At 36.3% G+C, this 17,711-nt stretch overlaps 1 protein-coding gene across 1 annotated transcript in view; it reads right to left on the bottom strand.

Moving 5' to 3' along the window:
* Positions 1 to 17,711, bottom strand: part of LOC149795267 (uncharacterized) — an 80,960-nt gene that overhangs the window by 25,518 nt on the left and 37,731 nt on the right. The window contains exons 6-8 of the mRNA XM_089964069.1: positions 1,711 to 1,849; positions 1,302 to 1,377; positions 115 to 201 (exon numbers count right to left, since the gene is read on the bottom strand). Coding sequence (XP_089820195.1) covers positions 115 to 201; positions 1,302 to 1,377; positions 1,711 to 1,849 — 302 coding nt within the window. The remainder of the gene's footprint in view (positions 1 to 114; positions 202 to 1,301; positions 1,378 to 1,710; positions 1,850 to 17,711) is intronic.

Here is a 17,711-nt window from a genome sequence, read left to right as displayed (position 1 = left end):
GTATAAACAAATTAATTGGAGCAATATTGACAACTTTTAGTAGACGAGAGAGCGGTGAACAAATCACAAAGAGGCATACATATAAATACACAGAGAGTGACAAACAAAGATTACCATGGCGACGTGAACTCCTTTTAGGTATATTCGAATGTCGATTCCCAAGTTGTTAGCATATTTCACTTGTTGAAATTCGAGATCCATCTTGTGATGACATCACATGAAAAAAGAGAAACCATGAAAACAATATAAATCGTATATCCGAAAAAGTATAATAATAAAATCTAAAGCTGCTAAATTAACACTTGCTCAATTTGTTTTTCATTCCGTACCAAAAGCTACACGTAATAAGTCGAAATACGTGACAATAAATCATGATACAAAAGCAGCCAGGAAGAGAGCAGGAAAGAGAATATTTAGTATGTATAATCTGTTTCTAGACAGCAGCAACTGTTCACAACTGTGCCTCATTCCCAACGTTGCAAATTTTGAAGCCATTTTTGGCCGCTCCTTAGCACATGTTTTGCGATGAAGTCTTGGAAAAGAGTTCTTGTGACAACATTATAGTCCAACTGGTTTTCGAGGAGCAAGACATTTTGACTTTTTTAATGAAAGGGAAATAACTCCAACTTCAATCTCGTGCTCTGTGGATCAGACGGACTCCAACATTGTAAATGTTGAATCTTTAATGTATTATTAGTTTTCTTTTAATCAAAACAACATAAAATACGAACGAGTGAGCGATGTAAAATCTAACTAAAAGCGGCAACCACAGAGCAACAACTGGCTGGTTAGTTTTCTTATCAGATTGATTGGGCACATCAATCAGATTTCAAATAAATCAGCAAAGATTTTGTTTGATATAACTTCACTCAGTAAAAGGCAAATCAAATCGAAGAAACCATGACTTTGGCTACTAGAAACGGGTTGTCAACGTGAGCGATATCAAGTTTTAGATAGGCAAAACATCATTTCCGTCATGTGTCCCGTGTAATTTTTTTTATTCTACGACGGAGTTGTTTGATCAGTTATGTCACGTGCATCCACCATAGTTTTGAACAACCAGTCTAATTGGCGCTCACGGTGAGAACTTATGTTGTAATTGGATAGAAAGTACGAGTGACAATATTTTCTTCACGATGACAATAACTAGCCTCTCGGAAAGTCCATATTAATATAAATGTTTGTAACATTATGTCGCTAGCCAGGTAACAATTGTATACATTTTGAAATTTTGGTGAAAAAATATGCGGACATACACGATTATTTGTAGCCTCATTTCCTCAGTTACTGGCATCCCTTACCTCATTGCCGATTAATGCGTAGTACTGTTGGATCATCGCCATGGTTGTGTTATTGTCCCCATACAAACCCAAAAACCTAGAAATTATTAAGAGAGCAAATATACGTATATTAAAGATTCCACAACATAGTTACAGGCAGCATATATTAAAAACTATGATTTTAATATATCAATCGTTGAAACGCTGCTGTATTTCAAGTGCAATTTTGAGTGTTTCCATACAGATTTACTTATATTGGAGTTATGATTTACAACTGTCTCCCTATTTTTTCAAATAATAATAAAATATTATTATTTTTATTATTATTATTATTATTATTATTATTTGTTGTAGTGGTAATAAAAATGGCATATTTAGCCATCATAGTTATATAATGTACTTGTATAGCTGACATTGTGCAGACTAATACCTTTGGTAGATTGATTCATCCGTGTAAATGTAGAGTTCAATTACGTCCACACCTGCTGTTATCGCTCGTTTCATTCTACCAGGTTTGTCATCAGTACCGGAGATTTTATTCTGGTTTTCAGATCTTGAACTTTGAAGCTCTAAATAATAATAATAAGAAGAAGAAGAAGAAGAATTCCAATCATATATATTGTATGAATTGTATTATCTACTGCATAGCTATTATAACACCATCACATATACTGATGCCAATTTTGTCCTAGATAATAGCACAATCTATATGCCATTGTTACATGATTATCATGGTTATGCACCTGCTACATAACTGGGCAGATATTAGGAAGATCTTGGTTACATGAATGATAACAGTACCAGAGTGTTATAGTCAAGTAAATGTATAGGTGTTTGAATAATAAATCTTCATATTGAGTTTGATAAAGGCGTAATTTGGGTGTACATTTGTAGGTCTTAGAGTATTAGTTTGACAGTTTTTAGCGTCTCACAATTATTTGCAAAAGATTTTACTGTAGATGAGACAAATAATTTGCTTGCTCAATGCCAAATTTATATTTCTTCTGAATTTAGTTACTCAGAGAACGGAAATCGTAGTGTTGATGGTAATGATTGTGATATGCAAGACTATGATACAGAAAAAGGGATGTCCAGTAACTTATCTTGAATCTATCAAAATCGGACAGTTTTCTTGTGATATTGGCTGTCTACTAAAATGTACAAAACTTTACTACAGGCAATGATATTAATAGTTGCCTAATAGTTTTAACAAATTTATTGCTTTTAGTTCCGCCGTTGTTTAATATAATAAATTATGGTTTAATGGAGACTGTTAATTGTTGTTGTTGTTGTTGTGGGGTTTAACGCCATTTTTCAGCACGATAGGCTATACATGGCGGCCAGTATTAATGGTGGAGGAAGAACCCGGAAAACCCCGGAAAGAACCACCGACCCACGAGAAGCTACTGGCAAGCTTTCTCACATGCCCACATTGGCTGAATCTTTGACTCGAACCGCCGCAGACAGAGGTGAGATGGCAGTGATCCGTAACGAAGAGCGCTTTAGACCACTCGGCCACTCGGGGCCCCGGAGTCTGTTAATACAGTAATCAATATTGTATCAATATGCTGAATCAATAACAACAATGTATGCAGGGAAAGTTGGACTAGGTAATAGCTTGGTGAAACTATAAATGAACTCTACTGAGATGTTAGACAAATCATGACATTAGCAGTCATATTTGATTATGAGTTTAAAAATGCTAAATTGTGCTGGAAATTGATAAATCGCGGAATTTGGTATAAAACCTAGTACGCGCAAATATTTATCATTTGAGCAGGAGTTTAAAGTCGCGATGATATTTAGCCTTTCATTCAAACGATCGTTTCACAGAAAGAGACATCTTAAATTAATGTAATCATCGACCTCACTCCAAGACCATCTGGATCCAGTGGCACGATAAGCTCAAGACATGTGTAGATGTTGCTACACTACATAAGAAAGGTTTTATTAAATCGGTTGATAATTATAGGGTTCTGCATTATTGGGTTGTTCTGAAAAGAACCTTTACTCTAGTTTTAAATAGTGATTGATAGGATTTATTTATGTTATGCATATGTAAATTGTATTGTTTGTTGACTTTTCTCCGTTATTAAATAGTATGTATATCTGAATTTTGTTACTGGATTTTATCCAAACTCAAGTTAACTGTCTACCTAACATTTATCTTGTAATAACACAATGTATTGCTAATATTTCTTTATTATTATAGATGAACTATTCTGATCATTATTAATGGAGGAAATTATGTTTAATTAAATATGAGTCAAGGAAATTCACCTGGAAATTCCTAATCTTGTTCACAACCTAGAATGTTTTAGAAAAGATGTGTGTACGTGCGTGTGTGAGTGTGTGTACCCTTTAGTTTTAATGTAACTTTAACATATTTTCAGTCATAGAGCTAATATGTCTGCATAGTGTCAGTTTATAGTGATGTCTAGCACTGGGGCATCATGCCCCAAACATATTTTAGAAACTGACCTACAGCCTGGCTCCATTAGCTTATTATATTAATTTCGTTTACTTCCTAATTTTTCACTTTTATCATAAAGTGTCCGAAATGAAATCATTCTTATTGTTCGGTTCCGTTTTTAATTTGTGTGGATTTATTTATTCAAATTATGATTCACTGGACCTACACTGTGCTCAATAATGTTTTCGTAATATATCATTATTTTAGTATTATTTGAAATCATTAAAGGACATTTTGGATTCTATTATTGTTTTACATCAAGACTGTTAATAAATCGTCACATTCCAAGCCAATGGTACATTAACACATTCGACACTAGCAGCAGAGGAGGGGAACAGACCACTTAAGGGAAGGGTCAGCCTTGTTACACAAAAAAAATAGTGACCCTTCATAGAGGTCAAATACCATGTCTACAATTGTTTGTCCCCAACATAATTGTAGACGAGCCTCCTCTGCTGCTATGTTATTCTGAATAATCCTGGGAATCTTCGGAATCCTGGGAATCTTCGGAATCCTGGGAATTTGTTTTATGTTTCAAGTAATATTCAAGTTCTGATGGTGGTTTTTCTATTTTTGGATTTATGTTTTTTCTTTTTCTGTAATATATCATCAAACTTCTGTATCGATCTCCACCGCAATTTTTGCAAATCTGATATAATCCTCTAACGCCGTTGTTACATCCAACACATCTTCGTGGACCGGCATGAAGGTTTTTCTTTATAAGATAATTATGTTTTTTGCAATATTCTCCACGACATTTTTTATCACATTTGTTAGTGGTTCCTTGACGCAGCCAATTGTTCATTATATTAATGATATCAGTTTAATTTTATCATCACCTTGTTATCCAAATATTTTATCAAGTCCAATACGATATCTTGTTCTAGGATCGTGCAAATTTATTGTTATAAACCCGTGCGGAGTAGTTTGCGCTCGTGAAAAGAAGTTTCTGAATTTAATTATATCCATGTCACCGCTGCACCAGGTTTGATGAATATTTCGCAACGTGTGTGTGTCTACGCCATTAAACACAACTAAAATGTTACAGTTATCTCTGATCACTTTTGGTATTTGTGTGTATCGTTGAGTAACATAAATAACATCGGTATTTTTATGTCTACCACGGGAAAAAATCCTAGCTGGATTTGACTGTTTATCTAGCATCACATCATCATACACAACTAAATTATTAATAAATCCGTTTAAAACATCAACGGACGGTGCTTCATCAATATCTGTTATAAACTCTATAACATCATTATTTTCGTCCAGTAATTGCGCGTTTTCGTTAAAATCTTTAAGTACTTCATAACATCGTTGATCATCAGCGGATGGTGCTACCAAATATAATTTATCCCACTTCAACCATCTCATTATCAGATTAAGTAATAATTGCGTCTTACCCGATCCAGATGGTCCCATGATAATCATTCTGATGGAATTCGGTAGTGCAGGATGGTGCTTAACTGGCTCTCGCTGCCGAGTTGCTGAGAAATCAATTATATCCATATATATTATAACATGAATTTATATTGTTTACGCTGTAAAGTTAAAACTCCAACCACTGATTTAGCTACGGTTATAACAAAAAACAAAAAAATAGCGTACGGTGGAAAATGTTCTGTATGCGGTAGAAAGAAATTTTCGTTTTTACCTAATAGGCGCGGTGGTGATATTGCTAATTTGATGTCAAAGTTTCCAGGTGCTCCATGGGCTAAATACAGCGGAGAAAAACATCTACCAGGATATAATTATTGCGGTCCTGGTACTCGACTCGATATCAGGCTTGATAATCAGGATCAACCAAAACCAGGCGAGGAACCAGTAAACGCCATTGATCGAGCTTGTCATGTTCATGATGTAGCTTATAAGAGTAAAAATCTACAAGATAGGCATATTGCAGATGTGAAATTAATTCATTCATTAAATTCCATAAAAAATAAAAATATCAGAGAATCATTAGCTAATTGGTTAGTAAGATCCGCGATGAAAAGTAAATTAGCGCTAGGGGCTGGTAATATATAATGGAATCGATTTATTATTCACCAATTGGATACTGGAAGGGTAAATCAGCAATTAGTAAACTCGCTGATGCAGCAGCGGTTAAACATTCTGCCGCTAGCGCTTGGTTGTCCAGGCAGGCAATATGGCAAATTTATCTACCACGTCCTAAACAAATTCAGTACGCGTATTTCAGTGTCAGTGTTCCTAATGAAGTTCATCAAGCTGATATTTTATTTTTACCATATGATACTGTACGTAGAAAAACGTACAAATACGCGCTAACTGTCATTGACGTTGCAAGTAGATATAAAGAAGCAGAACCGTTGACGACTCAAACATCCGCTGAAGTAGCCGACGCATTTAAACGAATTTATCAACGAGGTGGTCTGCGATGACCACAGCTGCTACAGGTTGATCCTGGCAAGGAATTTCTTGGTCCAGTATCATCGTTGATGAAACAACATAATACCAAAATACGACGAGGGCATACTGCAATTCATCGTGATCAGGCGATTGTTGAGCGATTTAATCGAACACTCGCTGAGCGGTTATTTGGATATCAATACGCGAAGGAATTGATTCAGGATTAAAGATCTCGTGAATGGGTGGCAAGATTACCGAGCGTGATAGCTGCATTAAATAATGAGATTACACGAACAACCAACATGAAACCAATTAATGCAATTACCAAAACAAATATACCAACACAACGAAAAGATATTGAAAAACAAAAAATATTGGGTGATGTTACGGTTAGATATTTATATGAGCCCGGCGAACTTGAAGGCGGTAAAGCGAGAGCGACTGATCCTATTTGGAGTGTTACCACGCATAAGATATCCACCGTGACAAGATCGCCAGGTAGACCCGCAATCTACAGACTAGATTCGGCTGCTCCTCAACGCGGATTTGTGCGTGAACAATTACAAGTGATCCCTACGGATACACAATTACCACCAAAATCACTTAACTAGCGCTGGCGCCTCTGCGTCGATTACATTCAAGACAGGTCAACATGATATTTTCTCGTGTATGACCAAGATTGTTATTTTTTCTATCTATGGTAAATTGTCTTGGATCATTTTTCAGATACCGCCATAACATTATACAATTACAACTTGCACAATGATTATTCTGTTGTTGTTTCAGCGCATTAATAAAATCAACATCAAGATCAAAATTGCGTTTATTTTTTTTATCACACTGTTTATAACCAGATAATTTTTTTCTTATTATATCACCGTCAACATCATCACTAATCACTGACGAGTCCATGACGATTCGTCTCAATTGAGATATTTTTCTAACTCGAGACACTGCGAGATAAACCAAGTTCGACCATTCGATGTGATCATCAACGATCCAAACAACTGTATCAGTAATAGTTAATCCCTGAGATGAATGAATTGTCATCGCGTATCCGAGCGTCCACGGGGATTTATCAGCACGTAGAGCATCTTCAACAACATCAACGTCGACGGCAACAATATCATTCAATACAAGATTCTGTTTCCTCTTTGACTCTCCTGGTATATCAACGTCGATATTTTGCCGTCGCGTATCTGCTGGTCGATAACATAGTGGAACTGACAACGTTGGAAACTTTTCTCGTTGTAACTGAAACAACTCCCGCTGAAGTGTATCACGAACTATCTTTCTACTTGCAACTATCAAATCGTTTGGTCGCCACGTTTGCATAAAGTCTTTCATGGGTGTTTCTGAAATTATCTCGCGCATTATTTCACACTGTATTTTATTCGGTTGCAGTCTGATTAATTTTTTTAATTCCTTCAATGCTGCATCAAGTGCTCTATGATCATCAGTTATTTCTTCGTAGTGGTCGACAAAGTTCTTTAGCCAATCATGTGGAGATGGTCCAGCTACAGGTGGTGGTTGACCGTGATCGCCGCACATTATCACAGCAGTATTTCTTGTTAACAACCAATCAAGAAATGTTTTTAATGTTTCTTGCGGTACAGTGCATATTTCATCCCATATTATAATCCTTGGAATGTATTTCTCGCCCATCCTTGAAGATGTCCATGTATCACCCTTCCATCGAAAAAAGCTGTGATAAGTACAGGAATTAACACCGCGTTGTTTCATCTCTCGCGCGAGTCTATGTGTGGGTGTTAGCACGATCATATCCGAGTTCTGAAATACTTCGATAGCTCGAGTGGTTTTACCACTGCCGCCAGGTCTGTTTAGATAAACCGTTTTGTGTCTAGTTATTGGATCGTATATCGATGGTAACAACGAAGTTGTCAACGTTTGATATTTTTTACAGTAAATATCTTTAACCGCAACATCAGCGGATTCGGAATAATCGAGCATATATTCATTTTTTATTCTCCACGAACCCCACGATGCATAAGTGCCTATGTTTAATCCTTCTAACAGCATTGAATGTTTTTTGCTTATATAAAACGAATCGGTAGCAACTCTGACGGCATGCGTAGAAACCTTATTTGTCATCGATAATAGATTTATTGAAACATACGCGAGCATCGATAATCTTAAATGAGTATACTGAGGTGACTCACCGTCCATGTAGTTCACGATGGTACCTAGTTTATTTCCATTCGACAAGAAAGCTGTTTCTCGACTTACAAACGTGTTCTTGTTCGTTGTATCAGCAATTATAAAATCTAACTCAGCGTCGTCCATGATCAATCTTGTACAATGTTGTCTGTGATCATACGCTGCTCCTTGGGTAAATTTGCCAATTATTTTTCTACCAAGATCCTTCGAATCGGTTTCATCCGAATGTGGTAACCAAACTTCGGTTTGTTTTCGATATGATATAATTGCTTCGCTGATCGTCAGCGATATTAACATCGTGCAATCAAGCATATACCGTAATAGTACTATTGGTGTCCACATTTTTTCCGAAAAATGTTTTCCAAACCAAACATAACAAATTGCATGGAGTCCTTTAGACATTTCGAATGACTCGATACGAACAAATCCAGTCAGATCAAAATCCGGTAATGGTCCATTTATCGATACTCGCGTCATTTCGTGCGTGGGATGACCGAATCGCTCAAAATACACAGAACAATCTCCGTATCCAAGAAAACTTCCCGGATAACACGCAACCATATCAACTGAAATAACATCTCTATGATCGTATTTAGTATTCCATAGTCCGCCGTGTCCATATTCGACACAACTGGATACTATGTCATTGAGAAAATCAAACCGAGTTGGTTTCCACGAATTTTTCTTTCTAGCAAAATGGGCCGCAACGGACGGAACAGTAAAGCAGTTGGTCAATAATTCGTCAGTGTCATCAGTGTATTGCAGTGCAAGATTTTTCATTTTCTCGTGAAGATGATTTGTTCGATAAATAACACCATTAGGTCGTACAAACTGATCAAATTGATTATTTTCTTCCACGCAAGAATGAAATAACCATACTGACACAGGATCGTTTTTACTTATTTCGTTAATAAAATCAAACATGTCTCCATCAGAATTATCTGTAGGATAACATTTAACAGTTCGATCTCGTGGAAATATTGTTACTGCGTTAGTCCACGCGTGTGAGTTATGATCAATAATTTCGATCGAAGCTCCTTTTGATTTATATTTTGATTCATACAAAATTTCTCCAGTTATCGTCGCTACGGTTATTGGAAATTTTAATCTTTTTCCTAACTCAGCGACATCTTTCATAGACGCACCAGTATCTTTAACCATTTCTCCCCACGTGTTTATTATTTTACGTCTCTTATCCGTTAGGCCGTTTCCACGAGTCAAAACGGTAAAATGTTCTGTTACTCGTTCAGCTACACAATTTATTTTTGAAAATTTCATCGGCGTTAGTTTATCAACGCTAGGTTTTTCATTTATCACATAGATTCCATAAATAACCGCGGTCACAGGATATGCTCGTTCATAATACGGTTTGTCAATACCTGTCAATAGACCTGGTTTGGAATCTTTACTTAGTACGACAGTTTTTTTATTACCATGGACAGGATCATATTTGTCACGGATAATCCAATCATTTGTTTATGTCAACACGACAAATTTTATTTTGAAAAGATACTTGCGATTACCTTGATGAATATCAAAGAGGTAGTTAATGATAATTGCTGCTCGTTTGTCGTTCATCATAGCGTTAATGGCGCCGTTGCGTACAATCTTGAACGTTGACCAGACATGAGATGCACCATCTGTGTGAAATTCTTTCTTGGCGTCGTGAATTTTCGAGATCAGACTTTTATTTTTCGGATCAACCAGATCTCGTACTGGCAAGTCTGGAGATATTCTGTCGAGGTTGAATTTATCCACGCTCCAGGGCTTTATTCGGGATAATCTATCGAATTCGTTCATACTATATTTCAGACAAGTATTTAAATTAAAATATTATGTATACAATGTCTCAATGCAGATGGCTCATGGTGGGTTCATTGACTCGTTGTAATAAATCCTGTAAAAGGGAGTTCTGCGGACAACACATGCAGTGCGTTAACCGTGGAAGCTTAGGACCAATACCATGTCTGCGATGTGGTACTGGAGTGCGAGGAAAAACAAAATTATGTGGAAAGTGCGGGGGAAAACGGTTCAGAGAACTTAAAAGATATTATGACAAAAAAAATAATAATAGTGAAAATGCTATAAAATCCGTGGAGGATTATCTAACTAAGTTTTCAGACAAACAATAATTTAAACAAATAATATTATCATATATGGAGCAAAATATATTTATCCCACATCCTGTCGTGACAAACTACGAATCAAATATTAATGGTATCATCAGACACTGCAGGTTAAAAAAACCAGTTGGTCATGTCATTAATTCTGGTTATCTAGCGTTCACGTACAAGGGAGGAAAGAAACATTATCTGTGTCATAGATTTACCTATGAGTGTCATAACGGATTGATCAATGACGGTCTTGTTATTGATCATCTTGACGGGGATCCTCAGAACAACTCCTTATCCAACCTTCGTGTTGTCACATACAGCGAGAATAATACGCGCGGTAATACAGGAAGATGTAAGACAATCGGAAAGAGGGCGGTAATTTCCACAAACATAGAAACTGGTGAAGAAATAATATTTCGTTCAATGCATTCAGCTGCAAAATATTTTGATATTCACTCGCAATCAGTACAAAAAGTAGCAGAAAATATATATAAAACAGCTTTATCGAAAAAATATAAGCAGAAAATCATCTTCCGATATCAATAATTATCATTACCACCTCGAATTATATTTAACCACATTGAATTTGTATGTCCCCCTTATACTACTGAATTTTTAATGATGTAAAAGGGAGATTACTTTGTAATATACAGTTTTCTTCGTAAATTTCCGATTTTTATGGTCAGATTAACCATTTACGTCGTAATTAATTACTCGTAGAAGTATATTTATGGTTTCTAACTTACAAAATAGAAATTTCCCATCATACAACATAGCGAGAAACTGAGGTAACTTGACCGTTGTTATTGATCCGCAAGTAGCTGTATATGCTGCATTTACAAACCGTTGTTATGCACAAATCGATCACTGCACGCAGGTTTATATTTGCAGTCTGTTACGAAAAACACTGTTATATTCAGAAACCGTCATTTTAATGTAGAAACAGTTATTTAAATGTAGAAACTATTCCGCTGTTTTAATTCAGAATTGCTGTAGCTATATATTAACTTCCGAAACATATGTTTGTAATAAGATTTGATAGCTCAATCCGTATCGAATTGGACTGTGACGCTCGCGGTCCAGGATCGAATCCCATGACTGACAATTGGTCGGTGGTTACGCATATTAGCGATTTTTATAATTAATTGGGGCACCGCCAGCCTCTCTCCGCTCTCAAAACCATCCAAACCACGTATCACCGGTGGTTGATACATGTTTTGTACCACCCACGGGTTGATTATTGGGGTAGGTGGTTCTGTTGAGCGGAGAAAAATGGCCATTCATTCATTACATCTCATTATATATATTTCATTCATTCATTATATATATTTCATTCATTACATACTTAAACCTGCTAAAAGACTCGAATAGAGGTTCCATTTCATAATATATGTTTGTGCCGTCCAATGCATAATCTGAGCTCGCTAAAGACTCGATAGGGGCTCTTCATTCATTGTATATATCCATTTCATTGTATATAACCATTTCATTGTATATATCCATTTCATTGTATATAACCATTTCATTGTATATAACCATTTCATTGTATATATCCATTTCATTGTATATATCCATTTCCTTAGTTAGTTATATGTTTGTGCCGTCCAATGTATAATCTGAGCTCGCTAATACACTCGATAGGGGCTCTTCATTCATAATCTGAGCTCGCTAATACACTCGATAGGAGCTCTTCATTCATTGTATATGTTGTGCTGTCCCTGAAACATCCCGACGAACTCGCTAAACACTCGATAGGTGTTCTAGGGATATTTTTTTTTATTTTAAAGATTTATATATTATATAATGAACCATGAAAATATCAATGATGTAATTGTTGTTATTAAAAAATTGAAAAAAGATGGAATTAATATATCTGATGAACTAAATCCTGAAAAAATAGTTTCTGACTTTGAGATTTTACAAGAACGTAAAACCCAGGGGACACACACACTATCATCTGAATACAGTCTCATGAAACGGATTCAGGCGGCAATGTTTCAGTCGCTAGCTACCGTAGAAGATGATCATGTGAAGGAGTTCGTTCCTCTCTCTGCCGCCGTAGAAAGAATTAAATCGTTATTATGCCACGAGTATGAGGAAAAGAAAACAATTAGTACTCGCATAAGACTATTAAGAAAAATTATGTTAGCGAGTAACCCCGTCCAAAGTAGTAATTTTGAAGATGACTGAGATCTTTGATGGGTTAGTTGGTACTTAGAATCGAAGATTCTTATTTGTTATTTTATTTCTGAATTATTATTTTATTTATTCTGAATTAATTTGTTGTTTTTTTACTGAAATTTAACAAAATTTCTTAATTTTGACTACCATTTACCCCATCAAAAACATAAAATTGTACAAATTTCTTAATTTTGACTACCATTTACCCCATCAAATTTACAAAATTGTACAAATTTCTTAATTTTGACTACCATTTACCCCATCAAAAACATAAAATTGTACAAATTTCTTAATTTTACAAATTATTTATTTCTGAATTATTATTTTATTTCTGAATTATTATTTATTTATTTACTGAATTAATTTGTTTTTTTTACTGAAATTTAACAAAATTGTACAAATTTCTTAATTTTGACTACCATTTACCCCATCAGAAACATAAAATTGTACAAATTTCTTAATTTTGACTACCATTTACCCCATCAAAAACATAAAATTGTGCAAATTTCTTAATTTTGCAAATTATTTATTTCTGAATTATTATTTTATTTCTGAATTATTATTTATTTATAACTCTGATGGGTGAGTTGGTACTCAGATTTATTTATTTATAACTCTGATGGGTGAGTTGGTACTTAGAATCAAAGATTCTTATTTATGTGAAATGATCAAATTTTCGGAAAAAAATAAAACATTTTAAAAAAGATGAATTACCTCATCAGATATATTTATTCGACTTTGATGCAGGAGTGCGCCGGAGTTCATTGTGTTAATAAGAAATCCTCGTTTCCGTGGCTAAATTGTTCTATGTTTTGTGAAAACGCGCGTTTTCAGGTGTATAAAAACCCTCACGTTGGATCTTTCTACGACTTTACATACAGATTTATTACAAGCTCTTCTCCATGTAGGTCAATTAAGCGATTAAGGTGGTCTGTGAGTTTGAAATTTATTCGTGACAAATACTGATTATGTGTGCGTAGATAGACAGGATTGGTTGGTACTTGCACGATCAAATCGCCAGGGGGAACTTGTGGTGTGAACGTGTATAGGATGTAACCTTGTTGAGCCTGATTTGATCTTCCGAGATCTATTTGATAACTGCCATCAATTACGTCACAAACTAGGTTAACCGCGATCGTCGATGTTATATTAACGATTCCCGGAGATATGTGCCTACCGCCTCCGAGTGGATCATTATCATATCTAAGAACAGTTGCTGGTGGTGTTATTTTTGTCCACATAGCTAGTATTTCAGAAAAGTTTTTCGCGACAAGATCATTGAGTGATCTTATCAATTCGCCAGTTTCAAATCCTGGTAGTGTAAAATTTAATAAATCTGATTCAGTTATTTTATAATGATCAATGTATGTTTGTTTGATACTTTTTCTTCCTGAATCTATATAATTATTAGCATTTATTACCTCAATAATGGTCTGATTAAAATATTTAAGATCTAATACAATTTGATTTAAATGTTGCATCGTTGCAATGATCTGATGTCTTAGATCGTCATTAGGATATTCCAGGATATAGTTTTTAAACAACTGTGCTAGTGTCGTTAATGTAGTTGTGTATTCAGTTCTAATTTCGCTAGCCCTTGATCTGAATTCTCTTTCATAAACGATATTAGTTGATGTTTTTGCATCAAAATCAATGATAGAAAACGGTGTCATAAGATAATATTTTCCATCATTAATAATACGAAAATCCCTACCAGTCCATGGATACAAATTTCGGTATTCTGGAGTTGTTATAAACCCGGCACTGCCAGCGATAAAATCAATTAATTTTGGTTCTGGTGGTCCTTCATGCACTGACACGATATCAGGCCAGCCTAGCACGGATCTTATCGTGGACTGATAAATATCAACGACGTAATCAGGCGAGTTTATTTCAATCGTCGAGGACAGGGTCGGCTCATGAACATTAATTGATATTTTTGATTCTTTTCCTGTTATTGATTTTATTCTACGAGCAAATTCATCATTGATTTGTTCGACCTCATAACTACCAGTTGGTATTCCAACAACAACCCAGTCAGGTGTTCCATCGGGTTTGTTTTTATCAGCAAATACGAGCGAATTATTTGCTGGTGTACCATTAAATGATTTTGATCTGATGTTTGGCCAGCTGTAATATACTCGTAATTGTGCTAGTGCAATTTCATTCGCGCGAATTGCTGTTGGAAAATTGATGTTAAATTCAGGATTAATCGAACTTAGCGAGATCATCGTGGTTTTGTGCGGGGTTGTGTTTGTCACGATCTGCTGCAGTAATTCCGTCATTATTGATACTCGTACCTTTAATACCAGCGCAATTGTATACGCTGATCATCATTGAAAACTCAAAATCGGATATAATTCCATCATTGAGACTCGCTGATAACAACGAGGATAACCTCGTGTATGCGACAGTTGCTATGTGTAATTTTATCTTGTAATCGGATAATTTTTCGTTCGTGCAAGTACATATTTTTTTTGCAACGATATTAAGCACACCTGCAATTGTCGTAGTTGCACAAACACAAATAGTCACAGCTACTGGTGCCATCATTGTTACCGCGGATAATATTATTCCACTTCCGGCAACAACAGCGGATACCGAATAAACAACAACGTCGATGATAACTAATCGTCGTAGATACTTTTTTATTTTTACTGTATATTGTTCGACTCGATCTTTCAACGCTGCCTGCCATTCACGCGCTTGATTGTACCTAAATCCTTGAACGTCGATAGCACTCATTATATTTTATGCCGTAACCAATTGAGGTGTTCCAGCTACAAATTCCAAACACCACCAGAAGGATGTTGCGGTTAATTTCTTATCAGCTGCTTCCAGAATAAATATTTCTTCGGTTCCGCTATTCAATATAACAGATACAACCCCGGAAAACCTGTCGGTGGAATGACGCCATGGAAACGTTGTAAATATTTCAAATTTTGCAGCACTAAACACAGACAGCCTGTACACGCCAGTGACTGTTGCGGTATATTTGATAGTATTATTTTGCTGCGACCATGTTGCAAATCCCGATGATACCGTGCATACGATGTTGGTAATATGCCCGGAAGTTATTCCGGCTGGGATTTTAATCAGACTTGTTTTATTAACGATTTCAGGAATTCCCGCTACGATGTCTTGCTGTGTTTGTTTGATCGTGTCGATGTTGGTCTTGATATCCTGCTGTGTTTGTTTGATCGTGTCAATGTTGGTTTTGATATCAACGAGTTTTATGTTGACAATAAGCGGAGTTCCGAAGAATTCTTCTGTGGTTTTTTGATGGTTTCTGCGAAATCTTCCAAAAGCGCCTACGTGAACATCATACTCGGCTCTCAGAGTGGATAATTTACCATCTACGGTGTCAACATACCTTTTTGTTGCAGCATCTTCGTCGGATGTTGGATCTCTTAAAACTACTATTTTGTTTCCGTTCATGCTAAGTTCACCCGTCATTGTGTCACCGGTGTTTTTCACGCGATTATCAATGCTTCTTCCAATTTCATCTCTAATGGTTGTAAACGAAATACTTGAATCCCTGATTTTGCCGCTGTCGGTAAACACGGGTATATTATCCGCAACTGCACCAAATACTCGTCGAACTATATCATTCCATTTGATATTGCTGCTTTTTAGTTTACCATGTCGATCCTGAAAAATAACAACCTCATCTGGGTCAACTCCAGCCAGGTTCATAATATCAGCGAGTTCATCTTTAGTCGCGTACTTCGATAGATCAACGTCACCGGGCTTTTTCTTAACACGTGAGGAAGATCTTCCGTAAATATCAACCATTATAATAAGACCTGTTGTTTAAAACGAATCGGTTGCTTGTATAATCATGCACGACCTTATGTGGTGGCCTGGATGATTTTGATATAGCATCAAGTACATTAATTACTTCACGGCCGCATATTGGCGGATCTGTCATTGTTTGTGTGGGTAGCGTTGAATACCAAACTTTGGTTGTTGCGTGAAGTGGTGCAACATACTTGATAAATTCAACAGGCGGAGCTAACCCGTATGAATCAAAATAAACGATTCCACGTGGATCAACCGCGTATGATACCCAATGAGTACCAGGTCCGGAACGTTCGTCGAGATTAATAATACCTGTTTCGAGTTTGTTTGGTTGTTTTGGTAATTGATCTCGCATGAAAACACCTCTAAAGGCAGATATTTTTAATCGCTTAGCGGCATCAAGTAAATCAAAATTTGATGCTGGAACGTCTAACGTGGAAGCCTTAGACCTCTTCCCCAACGAGATCCTGGCAATCTTAAGCCGCGTCCCTTTTTTTGTATCCTTGCCCTGTTGCTTTCTTTAGAGCCATTCCAGCAGCTGTTCCAACATCACCTAACGCGGCTGCTTTTGCTACGGCTGGAGCAGCTGCAGCTATTAACGCTGGAATAGCCGCAAGAAGTGGAAATATACCGCCTGTTTTAATTGAGTCTTTAACCGCACCCGCAGAGAGATTGAGTTTGACGCCTGTTTTTGATTGTTTAGCGTCGTTGAAATGTTTAAGCTGGCGTTCTGATAATGATAGCTTATTTTGACCACCCGTGATCTGATCTCGCTTTAGTGATATTTTCATTCCGCAGTTTTTTGCTGAATTTGATTGAAGGTTTTTAATCTGACCGTGAGTCAGACTGACACTAACGTGTTGATATGGCATTTTATGATAATACTCGTGTTTTTAAATAACACGATTAAAGATTTTCCACTGGTGCATCAACGACTCTCATTCGACCACTACCACCTTCAAGTAACATGGCTTTATCGCTAAGTATAACCGCGATTGCTTTGTAGGCGCCGCGAACAAGTGGTGGACCAGCTATATCAGGAGAAGGGTTAGTAACACGAGCTCGAAAGTGTATATCAACGACAGATTGTTTGGATAAATCAAGATGTTCCAACGAAAAGTAATAAATCTGATATAGTTTTGTAAAATCTAACTGTGATATTTGCAGCCCAGTATCTACGTTTTGATCACGTGCCATGAATGACATCAAATGATGATATGCACGCGCTACGTGATTTTGATCAAAATTTAACAATATATCCTCAGCCGGTTCTTGATGTCCATTTATCCGCAAGGAAACTTCATTAACTCCAAGGTT

This window comes from Sinohyriopsis cumingii, chromosome 7, assembly GCF_028554795.1.
Source record: "Sinohyriopsis cumingii isolate HCF-2022 chromosome 7, ASM2855479v2, whole genome shotgun sequence".
Lineage (NCBI taxonomy): Eukaryota > Metazoa > Mollusca > Bivalvia > Unionida > Unionidae > Sinohyriopsis > Sinohyriopsis cumingii.
Note: the sequence above shows the minus strand (reverse complement) of the source record. Positions and strands in the feature narration are given on the sequence as shown.